At 41.3% G+C, this 18,213-nt stretch overlaps 1 protein-coding gene across 1 annotated transcript in view; it reads right to left on the bottom strand.

Moving 5' to 3' along the window:
• Positions 1 to 395: 395 nt before the first annotated feature.
• The window catches only part of KIAA1328 (KIAA1328 ortholog), a 179,910-nt gene continuing 162,092 nt past the window's right edge, over positions 396 to 18,213 (bottom strand). The window contains exon 11 of the mRNA XM_065662959.1: positions 396 to 3,776. Within this exon, the coding sequence (XP_065519031.1) occupies positions 3,560 to 3,776 (217 nt within the window). The 3' untranslated portion in view covers positions 396 to 3,559. The remainder of the gene's footprint in view (positions 3,777 to 18,213) is intronic.

Genomic DNA, 18,213 nt, shown 5'->3' with positions numbered 1-18,213 from the left:
TGCCATTTGGCTCAGCTCCACTCAACCTTCTATCATCCTTTGGTACAGCTTGCTGCCTTGCATTCTTGTCCTGTCTTGCCTTTACCTCCATCTTTTCTTCCTTACTCCTTAATTTCACCTTTTTGTCCCAAACCATGATGCTTGTTCTCTTTGGCATTCTGAGACCTCTCATACACTTCCTGATCCAAAGGAAGTCTTGCTCCTCATCACAGCAATACCCATGTCCTGGAGAGGATGAGAAAATGATTTCCTCACCTGTATTAGCAAACTGGAGATTCGTAACATACATAGCGAGATGCTGTGGAAAGTGGAACATACTGTCAATGGCAGAACTGACATCTGAGTTTGACAAAACAAACAAGAATATACGTGAAATAAAACTCTAGAACCAGAAATAAAATTTGCAGATAATTTATTAGATTAAGACCTTACATACATATATAAATATATGCTCAAGATGGGATTCAACAGCAAGACTGGAGTGGCTAGAAATGGAAGGGTGTGATTGCCATAGGTCCACGGCATGCGAGGTACACACAAGCAATGACTACACAAACACACAGCAGGGGTGCATATATGAGCCACTCGGGAAGAACACGAAGTGAAGGCACGGGTGTGAGCCTCAGCAGAAGTAATGTTACTCCATAAAGCCACATGCAGAACACAGCCCAGTGTGTAGCTGAAGCACATTAACCGGCAACACTCTGGACAACAAGCTATGGCTGCGCTAACTCCCCAGCGGCAGCTTTCTAATATAGGGGCTTAAACTTAAAAGGACACTGTCAAGTGATTGCTTTTGCTAGTTTAATTTTTGCATTTCCTCTACTGTTTTAGCAGATGGAAAACAATTCCCCTCCCAGTCCCAGCTACTGATTTTGTCCTTTCCTATTTGACAATCATTGATTTTTTTTTTTTTAAGGCTATAAATGTTTTAATAACTTCAACTTTGTAGTGCCTCATGGCAAAATATCTTTACTTGCACTGACTGCTAAACACTATTCCTAATGTACTTCTGATAACTAGAGCAAGAGCCAGCATTATAAAAAATGACTTTTCATAGGGTCTACCAAATTAATAGCATTTGTTTCTTCATCCACATCTCACAGAAACTTAAAACATGCAAGTCTTTACCCATCAAACATTTCAACCATCTTAATTCTATAAACCTCTGCCCAGTAAAAGTATGCCTCCCATGTAGCCCTGACTGATGGACAGAACTTTGTGCGTGGAGTCCACAACCCTGACAATGTCCTTTTAAAAAGAGTTACTACCAAAATATAGATTCAAGACAAAAGTCACCCTTGGAATTAGAATTGTTAATGAACAAAATGGAGCATAAGGAATTCTAAAGCAGTTAAATATTGGCACCCACAAAGAACCAAAGAACAGAATGTTCCCACGCAGTGTTCTCGACGGGGTACACAAAGGCACCTTTCAAGAGATATACATGTATTTTTTGCTGTTTCAAAAGATCAGTTAGCACTTGTTAGAAAAGGCAATTAAAAGTTTCAGTCAAACTGGAAAAAAGAATAGCAATTGGACTGAAATCAGAGACTCTTTCTTTATAAATGCCAAACCTCAACAACATCACCATTCCCTGAACAAAACTAAAAAACACATAAATGAACCCCAAACCCTCAGATCTATGAGATGGCATTTCTTCATGGTTTTACAGCTTTCCTGCTGCTTCTTGTAAATTTTTCCTCTTCTTTCCCTTCCTTTTCCCTGCCCTTTTAAAGAAGCAGACTACTTAGACAGCAGAATGAGAAAACCTGTTTCCCCACCCGCTATACTTGGGTCAGGGCCCTGAATACACCTTTGGGGCTTTAAGCAGAAACCTGTGCCTTTGTGAGAGGGCAACATTCAACAGCAAATGGGCATATGCAAAAGAACTCTAATATTCCACTTACAGCAGGACAGACCAAGTAGGGCCTTCCCACAGTAGTCATTTTCTAGTCTAGCAATGCTGCTTCCGTTCTTTAAACTCCCCCAAGCAGCTTTTAATACTAAGCTGGGATGCACAAAAAGGCTATCACCCAATTTGTGATTAAGACTGGGCCTGAACAAAGCAGCTCAGAGTAACTTGAGGTTCATCTTCCCCCTCATTCTCCTTTTGTTTCATTGCTGTAAGGGCACAGTGCTGCCAGGCGCACGTGCTACATATCCTGCACTGATGCTCTCATCAGAGATGCACTGCGGGTCTCATTGCTGAGCCTTGCAAGCTCCTCGCAGAGCACCAAACAGGAGTAAGAGTGTACGTGGCAGGCAGCAGCAATACCCCAAGGACTGGTACAGCAACTCACTGCCATTAAGATAAGCCGGGTTGCCTAAAGAGACTCTCAGTAAAGCTGTACTGGCCCACGACGTGGTTTTTGGGAGCAAATGGCCTAGAACTTGCCCGTACTGGCTCAATTCTACCTTTCCCTTGCTGCAATTTTACTGTGCAAAATGAGTATTTTAGCCTCATATTTCTAGGAACACATGCCGGTGGCTACTGTTACAATAAAATATGAACACTGCATTGTGCAGAAAATGATCATTAATCCTGTAATCTGCAGTCATTTTTACCAATTCGGCACATTTCTTTAAATAACCAAGTACATGCAGTAGATGGAAGTGCATTTAAATAAACTGAAATAGATACAGCATGAATAATTAAAGCCGTCAGGGAAATGTGCATTGTGAGCCGCTAGTGGAAATAATTACTGATTTGTCTTATTTACAATGGAGCCTGGGTACAGGATCAAAATAGTGCAAATTAGTGAAAATGTCCTAAGACTGTTCTTATACTACCACTATAATGCATTTTATCTTGAAAAGTACATCAGATAAGTTTTGGACCACTACAATGTCTGACTGTGTTCTACTATTTCTGGGTTAGGTTACCCAGCACATAAACTCTGTCAAATAGCACTGATTTAAAGAGGAACGTAGTTCAAACAGATGTGTAGTACATTAACCTGCAACTCTTCTATTAATGTTATTAGACACTGTATAGTTGAGCTTACAACATATCCCCAAAAACCCCAGAGTGTTAATATCAGAATGCTGACAGAAAAAGTAGATAATAAAATCACTGGAAAAAAAGTACTAAAGTGCTTGTACCTCTATAATATAATATGCCAGGTTTGAAACAGACTTGTTTAATTAGAAAATAATCTACTTTGAACCTAGTGGTTCTTGAATGTTAGGCAGTTCTTGCAAACTGCTTCAGAGCTAAAAATCGATAATGAAATATACTTCTGATATGAGGCTGGCAAAACTGTGACTTCAACCTATTAGAAAATGTTGTAGATTAAAAAATTCCTATTTTAGAATGATTACTTTGCACATGAAAGGTTTAGGAAGAAAAAGTTGATGTTTTCTGACTGGTCTACCCCAACAACATTCGAGCACCATGATCACTAAATCCAAAGTGAAACTGGATGCTAATCAGCTATGCTTTAGAAGAGAGAAGACAGTTGTCACTCAAATAATTTAAAAATGGCACTTTAACACAAACAAATCAGCAATAAAGAGGTCCTAAAAAGACATAAAAATTAAAGACCAATGAGGCATGTCAAATGAAGAAAATCTCCTCCAGGAGCCGGCTCTCCTCCAGCTCATCCGCTCTGCTTCTGGGGCTGCAAGGGATCTGGTACCAAGAGGATGATGGCCTGTGGCTTACACGATGAGGCGTGTGCATTTTATTCCTGCCATAATATTCTCTGCAAAGGTGTCCTGGGGCAGACACTGGATTCATTGCTTCAACCATTTTAAGAAGACAGTCTTCATACCTACAGAAACACACCAAGAAAATGGAGCTCCATTAAGCATCACAGCACTACACAGGAATTCAATCCAGCCTTCCCACTTTCGTAATTCATACTAGACCTAGATTTGTCTGATGGGGGCCACTAGCACAGAACCAATTTTGCTGTATGGGTTCCTATGAGGAATACCAACACAGAGGTAGTGAAAAAAGAGGTGAGCAAAGCATGGGTGCTCAGGTTATTTTAAGTTGTTTCATCAGCTTTTCCATTCAAGGTGTGTAATGTCTTAGTCGCACTCCAGAGAATGAGGACAGACTTCAGAGATATGACAGTGAAATACACTGAACGGGTACAAGGCAGACCCACACAGGTAATGGTAAAGTGACTTATTCACATGCTGCACTTTTTTGAACAGACCTCTACACTTGATTTAGTTTCTCAGGGATTTGAAAACAGCAGGAGACTTTATTATTATTGCCACAAACCACACGTGCTTCCTGTAAATCTCTGTGCACTATATGGAGTCTGTTTGGTGGAAGAACTGAAGGAATATAATCTAAGCAAAGCAATACAAAATCAACACTTGAGGCACCAAGAGAAAAAGCAATGGTGCTAAACATTATTCAGGCTGTCCTTTAAGTGGGAGTACGGATGTGGGGGAAGGTTGCAAGCCAGTGTTAGGTGGTAACGCATGCTGAATAATGGCAGTTACTTCAGACAGAGACATCCTATTAATATTCACACAAGACAAGACCTGATCTAAATACCAGCACAGGATTGATCATTACAATATATTTTCTCCTGTCTAATTTTAAATGTCTTAAACAATACCATTTCCACTGTTTCCCCAGGGATTTTGCTCTCCAGTCTAAGAGCTATCACTCAAGAGTTTTACCCTAAATTCCCCTTTGTTCCATCCTGTTGTTAGCACCAACCTGCCTGATGTTCACAACTCTGAAATAATTCACACTTTCAATGAATTACATGCAGGGAACATGCTTCACCAACCTAAAATATCAGTGTAACTGTTTGGTTTCCATAGGGTCCCTCTCTTGTAAGCAGAAAGAGTTCATCCACAGCATGAGGAAACATCTCAAGAAGCTTCCTCCTTTGAGAAAACCCTCTGTTTTTCCTTTCAGGACAGTGGGAGCCTAGGAAGACTAAACAACTAGAGACAGCTGGGTAGGTTCCTCAACTCAGATGAGATGAAAAATTCTTCAGCATTCACAGCAATTTACTGATGTGGAAGATTAGCACTGGCCAACGTATCTCCCAGAGGCAGAGTAACACTTGTGCTGTTCAATAGCATCATGAAGCAGCACCAGCAGGTAAAAAGACTTCCATCTCCAAATTAGCAACTGTGCAAAATATCCTTCATTAGCTCCAGTGGTGACTGGTATGTCCCAGCATCATCAGAAAACTGGCCATGACAAGGTAACTCAATTATGTCTGAGACACAGATATACTTCCTCAGCTCAAAGGAGGTGGTACTGTTGTGCTGATGGGATAATATTGATGTTAATGACAACCACTGGAGTCATGCTATGATTGCTTGCAAAAGCATTTCCTTCAGTTCTTACGGTTTCTTCCAATCTGATGGTCACCATCGTTTCTAACACAGTCTGACTCGACACTACTGCCGCAAGGGGCTCTCTTCTCTATTTGACTATATATAGATGGTTTTATTTTCCCTTGGATGTACTTACTTGCATTTTACCCAATCAGAAACCCACTTTGCAAATTTCTTTTTCACATTTTAAAGCTTGTCTACATGTCTTCCTATTATCTGTCTGTTTAAATCCCCCCTCGTCACCAAAAATGTGTGATTCAAAAAGAAACCACAGCTTTGTTTTGTTTCAGTTGGACCGTGTAAGTGGCTAACCCTACATAATGCCTCACGGTCACCCTAATCATTTCAGAAGGACACAGCGGTTTGGGGCACCCAAGCAACCCCGTTTTAGAGGGGTCTGTTGCCTGCATTAGCATTCAGAAAGTACCCTCTAAAAACGGAGGCTCCTTAAAGATATCCCTAACCTAAGATGGAGTAAGCCACGCTGATAGTGAGAACTATCGCATAGCTATATTCGACTTCTCACGTAGAGAAAGTTTTGGACTAGACTCTATATAGATATACACAGATGCTTTGAACCCCAAAGAAACCCAGTTAACACATACGCCGGTTTCATTAGCCACACCTAAAACTTCTTTTTAGATTAATCTAGTCTAGCATACAAATGCTTATCTCCTCTGACTTTAGTGCTATCATAAAATTTCAATTTCTCTAGCAGCCACATTCAATCACAGATTAGGTAGGGGGAAACCAAACCAGCCAGTGCATTTACAGCAAACGTGCAGGCCCTAGATTTCAGCAGTACCTTCGAGTTCATTTCTTCTGCAAGTTTATCTAAGTTTTACAGCATTTCTGCTATCAGGAAGGCTAAATGATTTGGCAGATTACAAGCACAGCAAATAGCAAAGATTATGTAAAAGACCAGGTGTTGTAAATCAGTCTATTTGACACCACAGTTATATATGCAATAAAGTGAATGAACTCTGCTAACAGAGCGCTATCTGATAAAGAGAATGCTCCTTGCAGGTATTTAGTGTTTAATCCCATGATAATGGTTTGCCCTGGTTTGTCTAGGCAGCATCAGACAGCATGTGGCTGGAGGCAACACAGTAGACATAGAATGGTTTGAAGCTTGCAAAGATAATTTTCTCACCATTTATTCGTATCCAAATATTTAAAGAGACACAGTCAGAATGCTCAAATCCTGAAATGCAACTTTCTCTGAAACCAGGATATGTATTCCTTGCACGATTTGAATAAATGCATAAGTAAAACCAGGCTTCATTATTATTATTATTAATACGACACGTAATGGCTTTAGTTAAGTCAAAGCTGCAGGATCAGGCACCCAAGAGTCAGTGTGTCAAATGGGAAAACTGATCTGGCAAACTTGGCTTGTGAATATCCAATGTTCTTTTAATGCAAATTAACAGCCAAGGCTGCCCTCTTATTGTTCATGGTTCCCAAGGAAAAAAACTCCCCAAACATTCCGCAGAAGTACCAGTACTGTACATTAAGCCACATAGAGAAATCCCTCATGTATTGGTTCAAGCAAGCAATCAAATGTTCCATCTGTGCTAGAAGCTTACACACATTTTCTTTGATTTTTTTTTTCCCTCTCAACAGAAGCAAATGAGGGGGCCATGTGTCCCTTTAAGGATGTGGTAATTCACTCTGTATTCAGCTTTTTGGTACATTTGCCAATGTACTGGAAAGTCAGTGAGCACCTCCATAACAGACTGGTAAACAATCTCTTTTCTAAGCCTGGTTTTGACACTTCCCCCTTGTATATTTTTTCATCTAACTTTCATAAGCTTGAAAGTCTGCATGTTTCATCATGGGAGAAGAAAACTTGTAAAGCCTACAGGTTTGGGTTAGAAGTCTACCTATGTGGACAGCTCAAGTTTAGTGAAAGTATCATAGAGTCTCCAAAAATTCCACCTGGAGAAGGGACATAAGGAATTAGTGTACAAAGCATGAGGAACACAGGGCCATGCGCAATACGACAGGGATGGGAGTGGAGAGACCAAGGTAAGCTTTGAAGCTATTCTTCCAGTGAATAAGCTTGACCTTTGTTTTTAATGTAGAAGGTAAAACTCCAAATACTGCTCAGAGAGGAGCCTTCTTGAACTGAGAGGTAGGTACCACTGGGATCAAGCCAGCGTAACTGGGTCAATGCAGAATTGTGAGCTGGGTGGTTAAGTCCATCCTGGCCAGGCATTGCACAGTGCTGTTACAGTATTCCCTTTCTCTCCTCTGTACAATTAACACAGGTTGTTGGAAATTTGGCTCCTCTGCAACTAAAGCGCTTTTGGAGATTTTATTAGAAACTTTCAGCATTGGCTCCTAATTAAATAACTATCTAATAGAGTTTATAAACTCTTAATATCTGAAGGGGGCCTACAAGGATGCCCTAGAGGGACTCTCCGTCAGCGATTGTAATGATAGAACAAAGGGTAATGGGTTAAACTGAAATAGGGGAAGTTCAGGTTAGATATAAGGAAGAAGTTCTTCCCTTTGAGGGTAGTGAGGCACTGGAACGGGTTGCCCAAAGAACTGGTGAATGCTCCATCCCTGACAGGGTTCAAGGGCAGGTTGGACAGAGCCTTAGGCAACACGGTCTAGTGTGAGGTGACTCTGACTATAGCAGGGGGTTGGAACTAGATGATCTTAAGGTCCTTTCCAACCCAAACCATTCTATGATTCTACTATTCTATAATGTAAAGGAGTTTTGTAGTCCATCACTAAAGTAACAGGAAACATCATAAAGCATCACAATTCAGAACAGCTCATTAAATGCTCACAGTTTAAAGACAAAACCAGTACAAAAATAAACTCAAGTTGGCACAGACCCAAATCCTTCCTTCCACAGTATTGCTGTTTCACTGCCTGTGCAGGAGGAATGCAACTCTGAACATCTACAGGTGCATTTTACTTTGCACTGTGTTTCCAAATTGAATGGGAAGTAAGGCTTTCGCATTTTTATGACAAACAAGCAAATGTGGCTGTTGCTCTGGGAACCGTAAGACCACTTATTCCCAGGATGGTTGCTGAGAAATCACTTGAAACCACTTGGTATTCTTCCTAATAAAACCTGCTAGGAAATCAGAGTTCAGACAGTCCCACAACGTACAGTACCTAAAAAAAAATGGTTAGATTATGCAAAAGTAATGCACAGAACTCATTACTGCACAGGATATTAAGAGGGAATGGTGCTCTTGAAGGTAACCACCGAGCATTCTCACATCAACTGGTTGAGCAGCAATGTTTGTTTATTTAGATATTTGGGATATGTCATTGAATTTTTAATGTTTGTCTATTTCCCACTGCTGGTAAAACATATTATATTTCTTACATGCTGTTCAATTTTTAAGCTGCACCACTGTATTTTCATATTGCGCAGTCCCATTTAACTAATAGTATCATTTGTTCCTTCAAGAAAAAACAGCACAACCCCAAACAAGTCTGATATTTGGAGGAGCAGGAATTTCCCCATAGGGCAAAATAACTAAACTTATTAGAGTCATAAATATTCTGGCAGTGAGATATATGTATATTTCTTTAAACAAGCAGTGTCAGATATTATTTGATCACTATGTTCAGAGATATCTTTTCATTTACAGTCTCTGAAAATTTATTTTTCCAACCATAAATGTGTACAAAACACACAGAATGTCTCTTCTGCAAGGTGATGGCATTTCAACAAAGCATACTAGCAATACATTTTTTGAGATTAGTAGCTGTATAGGCTTACTTTATTTAACTGTATATACCAGAGGAAATAAAAAGGTTTATTTTTATACTACTGCTTATATTTTCAACATAAAGTTCAAAGTGATTTACTAATGTTACATGAATTGGCTTTGAAATATGGTACAGTATTGTGCCTAAGTACAAAGCCTAACGCTATTCTGTATTCATAAAACACTGCCTGACTCCAAGCACTTTAGAAATGCTAAATACAGCTAAAAACACATTCAAGGGGTAGGGAACAGACCCATTTTACACAAAATGAAGCTAAGCTTATTGTTATTACAAGGCATATCAAATCCCTTTTTGATTTTGATCATACTAGTGATACAACCAGGGGTTATTTGGAAAAACCAGCTGAGATGACTGATCCCCACCCCTGAGCTAACGCAGGCTCTACAGGTGAAGGGCAGAACTCTAGCCAAATTAAATACTCATAACCAGTTTTTGCCATCTTTATTCTTGCATGCACTATTATTCCATTAGGGATGCTAGAGGCACCTCCATGCCTTGTCCTTTCAACGTCCATATACCAACCTGCTGTCCATAAATTTGTCTTATTCCTTTCCCAACCTGCTGCTTCCACAATGCCCTGTGGCAGGAAGTTCATCGCTACTGAAAGACATACTTTTGTTTTCTTTTAATCTGAAACCTTGTTAGTACCAACAAGTGCTTTTCAAGAATTGACTGCAGTTAGTCTCTCTCATGTGGTGGGATCTGGTGAAAAACAGTGCCACATCCAACTTATCCACCAGCTTCACAATTTTGCAAACCCTGATTTTCTCACTCAGTCGTTTCCTATCCAAAATCATAGCTTTTTGGTCTCATTATATAGCAGCTTCTTCATTCTCCTTGAGCAAATTAATTGTCCTGTGCACCTTTCTCTAGCTTCCACTGTCTTTCATGAGAGGCAAAGAACAAAAGTAAATTACACTTCTGTTAACTCAGTTTTGCCGTCTTTTTGGAGTTTCTTCCTATTGACATGGTATTCAACTATCTGAAAGAACTTAGTATAACCCACAAATTTACAATGTCACCCAGGAGATTTTGCTATTTACTTCTTGCTCCAGGTCAGCGATGAAGAACCAGGTCAGTGAGCTCCAGGGGGACCCCACTTCTGCATCATGAAAAATGAACATTAAGTACTTTTGCCTGCTATCATTTAATCAGCAGTAAATCCGTAAGGACTTTTCCTCCAGTCCTGCAGAAACCTGGTTTCTTTAACAACTTCTGGTGTGGAACCTTGCCAAAGGCCTTCTGAAAATCCAAATACTACGTCCACTGGATCCTCTTTGTGTCACCAGATTTCTGGATTCACAATCCATAGGTCTGAGCTGATATCTCAGATTCTTTCTTCTCTCCCTCCAAGATGTATGAGTATAACCCCGATTTTAACCAGCATGGTATTTGGCCCATGTGCGATAAACACGCCAATGAATGTAAGAGACTAGGTGGATAGCAAACGAAAGCTGAGAAGAGCAGCTGACTATGCAATCATCCCCTGACAGGTCACAAGACAGCTCTCAAAGTCTAGTGGTGACTGGTCACTTGTGGTGTCTCTCACAGCTCAGTGTTAGGGCCAGTGTTGTTTAATATCGTCACTGATGATCAGGATGAGGGGATCAAGTGCACCTTCATTTGCAGACAACACCAAGTTAGGTGGGAGTGTTGATCTCATGGAGGGTAGGAAGGCTCTGCACAGGGATCTGGACAGGCTGTATCCATGTGCTGGGGTCAATGGTATGAGGTTCAACCAGGATCAGAGCCGGGTCCTGCACTTGGGCCACAACAACCCCATTCAACGCTTCAGGCTTGGGGAAGAGTGGCTGGAAAGCTGCTCATGGAAAAGGACCTGGGCATGCTGACCGACAGTGCCGAATATGAGCAGATTGTGCACAGGCAGCCAAGAAGGCCAACAGCATCCTGGCCTGTACCAGCAATAGTGTGGCAGCAGGGCCAGGGCAGTGATCATCCCCCTGCACTGGGCACTGGTGAGGCTGCACCTCGAATCCTGTGTTCAGTTCTGGGCCCCTCACTACAACAGAGACATTGAGGGGCTGGAGTGGGTCCAGAGAAGGGCAATGGTCAAGGGTCTGAAGCACAAGTGTGATGAAGAACTCCTGAGGGACCAGAGTGTAAGGCGGATTAGTTTGGAGAAGAGAAGGCTCAGGGGGGATGTAATCGCTCTCTACAACTGCCCGAAAGGAGGTTGTAGTGAGGTGGGGTCGGTCTCATCTCCCAAATAACAAGTGATAGGATGAGAGGAAATGGTCTCAAGATGCGCCAGGGGAGGTCAGATATTAGAAGAAATTTCTTCACCAAAAGGGTGCTCAGGCATTGGAACAGGCTGCCCAGGGCAGTGGTGGATAAGTAGATGAGGCCCTTAGTGACACAGGTTAATGGTGGACTTGGCAGTCCTGAGTTAATGGTTGGACTTCATGATCTTAAAGGTCTTTTCCAACCTAGTTAATTCTATGATAGCAGACCATGCCTTTCATGTGCAAACTGCACCTTCAGCAACCTAAACACACTCCTGAGGGATATTCCCACATGCTGACTCTCAGGATGCCAAAACCAAAACAAGAACAGAGAGAAGAGTGATTTTTGAGGTGGAAACATCAAGAGAATGAACAAGATTAAATCGAGAAACAGAGACAAAGAGATTGTGCCAGTTGGCCTAAGATTCCCATTTTAGTTTCATCCAGGCTGAGACTCAGAGCAGACACTTCACTGTGGGATACAGAAGGAGGCAAATTCAACAGTGCTATATATGTAGTTAAACTAACTCAAGGTAAGGACATACTTCTTGCCTGTAATGGGTCTGTATTTTCCAAAAGCATCTCAAAGTTTCTTAATTCTTAAAGAAAAAGATCAGACTGCAGAATATTTCAAAGCAATTAAAAAAAAGATCTAAGCCTTTTATTTAAAATACATCACACAATGTAAAACAGAATATATTTACACAGTGTCCTTAGCAAGAACCTCCCGGAGTGCTGTAAAACCCACACCCACATAATAGAAAGCTTACAGTATCAGAGACTTTTAGAGAACTCTGCGAGGCAGTATGCACAGAATCATAACCTAGAGAAGGAAAAGACTTATTAGACCATCCAGCCATCTCCCTGCTGACAGAGAACCGTTCCCTACAGTGTGCTTCCTCACATTTGTTGCTAACAATCAGCCTCTCGTTATTCTCCTTGGGAAGCCATTCCACAGCCAAATATATCTAACACTATCATTACACTATTACTTATTTATAGGCTACGGTATAACCTAAAGGGCCTTGATCAGGATCAAGGGGACCAACTTTACCACCACTTGTAAGAGCCATCCAAAAGAGCACGCAGTCTAAACAGGTCAGTCAAAGTCCAGTGGGAAAGTTGTAACACACAACTGAGAACAGGAGAACATGGGAAGTGCCACAAATGTCCCATGAATTTTTGCCTGGGAGTTTGGTAGGAGGAAGAGGTGTGTCACAAACAAGAACATGTTTCTGATAGTCAGCTAGAGATAAACAAAGAGGATTTTCCTCCTCCCAGCTTCACACTATTAATCATAGCTAAAGATCTGGCATCGCACTAAGAAATCAGTCTCCTTCTTTGGTGCAAATACTCTGAAAGTATTTGAACAATATTACATCTCTCCCTTCTGCTCCAGTCTCAGTCTGAGCCACACATATGTTAATCTTCCCTCATAAATCAATACCTCTAGCATACGAACAGCTTTTGCCACGCTCCTCCATTCTTTGACAGTATCTTCCCAGTAAGTGATCACCGAGAAATGAGCATCATATTCACCTGGTGGGGTTACACAGGAGCAGGGAGGAGATCAGCTCCCTCCAGCACTCGCACAATGCTTATCTGCACAGACTCAGGCGACAACAGCATTTTTGCTGCAGCTTCATGGCTCCGCAGGTCCCTCTCTCATTTGTATGTATTGATAAACCACACCACAACACACTGCTGTTGCTGCAAGACCTACAACACCTATGAGCCCCATGCCTCATTTTGTGGGGCTACTAACAGTTATCACTAAATCTTGTGGAAAACAGCACCTGAGATTACAGCCTTCGCACAGGAGAGAAGCAGCAGAATTGAGTAGCAACATCATGCCTTTGCTAACCAAAATGACCTGTGCTTGGCAGTGTTATGGGACAACTCTCCCTCCCTAGTGTGATAAACAGTAGTAAATAGCTAATGTGAACTTGGTCTTGAAAGGGGCCGAGCATTGCTGGTTTGCCCCTGGCCACTTGCATACCAAGCAGAGCCAATGCACTAAAGGATATAGCAACAGCATCTAAAAAAATTTGTGCCCTAAGGCAGGGCTGGTAAGAGATTTTTCTTCCTCAGTTTTCACCCTGGCTTCACCTGTGATAGCACCCAACCAGCTGTCATTACTGAAATAGGAGTTACTGCTGTTCTCATTCCTCCTTGCTACACAAACAGGCCATTTTCACTTATTCAGTTGTCAGAGACCAACACCTGCCTTCCTCACCTTTCCACACTTCCATCTCAGTGCTCCCAGTCCTCAGTTATCCTACCTATTTGCTCCTGGTAACTAAGATTTTTCTATTATTTCCTTATTGGACTTCTGTTCAGACCCTGCTGCTATGTTACGAACCTGTCAAATACAACTGAAAGGGCTTCTTAATTTTATAGTTTTCTCTGTGTGCTTTTAATAGCTAAAGTAAAAACAACAACAGAAAAAAATACCCACCCCAGATAATTTATTTTAAGGTATGGCTGCAAGGAGCTGAACTGGCATAAGCGCAGTTGTAATAATTCTACAAGGGGGAGGGTGAACAAAGACACAAGCGCTGGTAAGTAAAGAAATCTTTTAAATCAGATCTGCCAGTGACAAGAATAATTTAGAATGAAGTTTCAGTACAAAAGAAAGAAATTACAGAACCACGGAACTACCACAGAGTTTAACAACCACCTCTGCAATCACTCTGTTTGTATTGTCCTTCCCTCCCCTCCCACACACCCATCTCTGTCTCATCAAGTCTGAAAGCCCTTCAGATCAGAAAATGAACCTCGGTGTATGTACAGCACCTGGGGCCCTGATTCTGCTGTGATATTACATAATAACTTTGCACTTCAGAGCACGCTTAGCTTTTATTCCCTTTAAGCACTCTGTCATCACAGCACATCTTCAGCAAGATCCTCACCCTTTATTGTTCTGGGCCAAAACTAAGCTGTCATCATCTTTCCTGCCATACCTCATCCCCCTACTCTCCCGCCTTAACAACCTTTCTTCTCAATTTTTAATCTTACAAGTTTGTCCCCAAGCATCTTGCCCCTCAAAGCAAACTCTAATTCAACGAATCATCTTTAAAACTGTGCTTTTTCTTTTATAATGTACTAAAGCCTCTGACAAAGGGTTGCATATGTAAGTCAGAGCAATTCTGCTCCTCCTCTCTGACAGTCTTTTTTTTTTTTAAGTTTTGACATCTTTTCCCTGTTTCATCTCTATTTCCTTGTGTGCTTTTGGCAAAGCTGGGAATACCTTACACACTGTATACTGTCTACAACTTTGTGGGTACTAAGTAAGAACAAAACAACAAGAGGCATGGCCTAGGAGGGAAAAAACCCTACCACATAGAGCTTGCAAAGACCATCACCATTTACATGGATTAGCAATCCATCTTTTTTCACAAGCTCAGTCCAAATTCCCAGCCTGCCAGATAGTAAATCAACTTTTTACTTCAACAGTACAGTCACTGGGAGATCTGCATAGTTTTAGGTCAAGCACTTATAACCATTTTATGATTCCAAAGTTTCTTAACTTGTCATTTAGCTACTGAACTGTGAGCTTTCATTGACTTTCTAACCATTGTGGCAAGAACTGCTACTAGCCATGCAAGATTTAAAACCTCATTGAGCAGAGGAGCAAAATCAGACTGCAGCAGTTTTAAGTATATATTGGGGTGGAATCGTGACCCCATGGAAGCCAATGGAAGTTCTGCCACTGGTTCACTGGGGCTGGGTTTCTTCCCTTCCTGCTGCCATTTGTTGTGTCAGTGTGAATAGATATTGCAAGCTCTCTTTTTTACATGCTCAAAATGAGATGCTTGGAAATAATTTATTTTATGCTTTTCTTTTTTTCCTCTCCTGGTGAAATATTTTACATACAGTCAATTGCTGTACCTAAACACCAGCTCTTCCATGTGGATCTGTATGATTCTTCCTCTCCTGCTTGTCAGCTTAATTTCTTCTGCTGTGGCATGGAGTGTTTAATAGCAAAATCTAGCACTCAGATTCTTCTGTTTCTTAATTATCTGTGCCCTGTCAGCTATATCAGTGAAAATAAGTTACCATTAGACAATTCAGATACCAGTAAACACCAAGTTGTGATAATACAGAGTTCTGTATTACTGTCATTATAGAAAAAGCTGTTCCAAGGAGGTTTAAAAAAAATTAAATAAGCCCAGCACTTCTAAATGGCCAAAACCCTAAAGATACCTTAATTATTCTTCAATATCTTAATCATTCTGTAGAATCATGATCTTGTATAATGGCCATTTTAAATGAAAGGTTTGCTGCTCTGCACAGTTGCCACTTTCTTCTAATTGTGAATTAAAGCATAATTTAGAGTGGCTGTATGCCAGCATGACTAGAAAAATTTACAGACACTAACTCTGGTTGAAATAGGGGGGAAGAAGCTGTTAGGTTTCTTTAAGCAATAGAAAACCACTCATCAAGTTGTACTTTAAAACAAAACACTAGAGCTTTAAGTTGACAAACTGACTTGAATTAAACCACATTAAAAAGTGCTTGCACATAAATCTTAAAGGGAAGAAGTGATGGTAGGTTATCATTCTGTTTATTAGCATGTACTTTGGAGAGTTCAGGGCAAGTATGGATACGCATTCATTCCATTTTATGCTGCACATTACTGAAAACACATTCACCATAAATAATTCATAAATGCATTGTCTGAAATTTCAGATCCCAAAAATATAACACGGTTTTCAACTTTATGGTTGCTTGGTCTTCAAAACAGAAATAGACAAGTGGATGGATGGACTTGGCAAACATGGTAAGAACCCATCAGTCAGAATTACACTCCAGATATACATGCAAACACCTCCCAGCTCCTGATCCCTGGGACAGCAAGGCCATGACAATAGCCCCTGTGCTTGTACTAGCCATTCTTTGGTAAGGAACATGGAGGAAAAGAGAAACGGAAGAAGTCGCCAAGTAGTAAGAAGAAAGCATTCAGTCAGATGCCTGACTCTGAAAACAACACTTATTAGGGGAAAAAATGCCTTGCTGTTCTCAGTGCGTAGCAAGAGAGTTAGCAGAGAAAAGGATGTTTTACAAGATGGTGCGGTGAGGAGTTAATATGTTGAAACTGCCTAGAAATCCAGAGGATTAAAATTAAGATATAGTAACAGCCAAAACACAGAGAATGGGTATACTTTGCCTTGCAAAAAAGCCCATTTTTTCTGGACAGACTGCAAACCACAAACTTGAGCTCTGCTTGTTGCTCTTAGCTTTTAATTGGTATCACTTAGTTAATGCTAACGACATAGTACCTGGTCATCATCTTTTACACTAGCTACGTTAGCATAAGACAGGTAAATAGCATCTAGCAGCTCATCTGAAGTCCAGTTTCTGCAGGAAGCAGAGTGACCACAACACCCACTGAAGAAACTGAAGTATGCTGCAACACTTAAGCTTTACATGCCTTATGATTCTGCATCTTGCTGACATTATATGAAGTTTATGCTCAGTTGCTTGGGGTGTTTTCCTTCCTAGCTATGCAGAACCCTCACATCAGATAGCAACTGCTTTTCAGCCAGATTTGCATTCACTTGCCCTGTTCCGTGCACCTCTCAGAGACAGACACACACAATTTTGGGTACCTTATCTAGTGAAACCCTTGATGCCTTGCCTGAAAACAGCCCACAACCTCCTTTTTGGCCTCTCTTTATTAGAACTTATTCAAATTTGTATGAGAAGAAACATTGCAACTGAGCTCAAATACCTGGCACCCCAAGGTATTGATTGCTTGTGCACAGGCCTTACATGAAGAAACAACGGTCTCATAAAAATTGCATTCCAGTACCCAACTGCTGTAAAACTTCCTCCTTGGCACTGTGTGTGGAAGGGTTGGGACTATCTGCTGCTCCATTCATTTCCAGGTGTGCTGAACTCTCTGGGGTAATCTTTAAATCAGCTGAGATTTCATACATCAAAGATGAGGATACATAATTCAAGAGGAGCCACCGAGATAAAACAGTAGCTGTAAAAAAAAAGTACAGCATGTCGGTGGTGCCTGGTTTAGCATGTCAAAGAGGGGCGACTGCTGGCGAGAAGCTGTGTGGCAAAGCGGGTAGAGTTGTTGTAAGCTTCATAGGGACACAGGCACTGAATAGGCTTGACACTGTGCAAGTACGAAGTTAGAAGGCACCCTACAGAAAAAAGCAGCAGTAAAGCACAGAGTACAAGGCGCTGAGGCCTGATGTCCCTTGGCTGTAGCCATCACACGCTAACAACCTCTTTCAAAGAATTTACACAGGTGGTAGGTGTCCCACTGAGATAAATTACCTGCTTTTGGTTGCTGAACAGATGGGCAGGGAAGTGAAATTTTAGTTTGTTCATTCCCAGCAGTAACTAGCAAAGATGATCTCGGGCTCTGCAGGATTGTTTTTCGATAACCATACACCTGTGGACAGTCCATGTTCCTGTTAGAAACTACCTAAGGTCACTGATACGCTACAAAGTAAGGCAGGGCACTAAAATGCTCAATAGATTGATGCTATGTCTCCCTCCCTTATTCTACTGAGAATTTTTGAGGCTGAGGCAGGCCAAAAAGTGGACAAAGAAGGACATCAATAGGCAGGAGAAATGGGCCTACAAGAGTCTCACAACATTCAACAGTGGGAAACATGAAGTCCTGCATGGGGGAGGAGGGTGGAATAGCCCCAAGTACCAGCACATGCCACATTTTACTGGCTAGAAAGCAGCTTTGCACAGAAGGACCTGGACACTCACTGTCCTGGTAGGCAAAAACCTGAACATAAGCCAGCAAAGGCCAGCACTGCCAGGAGACTGGGGAAGAACAACCCCATGTACCAGTACAGGTTGGGGGTTGACCTGCTGGAAAGTAGTGAAGGGGAATGGGACCTGGGGG

The sequence above is a fragment of the Lathamus discolor genome, chromosome Z (assembly GCF_037157495.1).
Source record: "Lathamus discolor isolate bLatDis1 chromosome Z, bLatDis1.hap1, whole genome shotgun sequence".
Taxonomy (NCBI): domain Eukaryota; kingdom Metazoa; phylum Chordata; class Aves; order Psittaciformes; family Psittacidae; genus Lathamus; species Lathamus discolor.
Note: the sequence above shows the minus strand (reverse complement) of the source record. Positions and strands in the feature narration are given on the sequence as shown.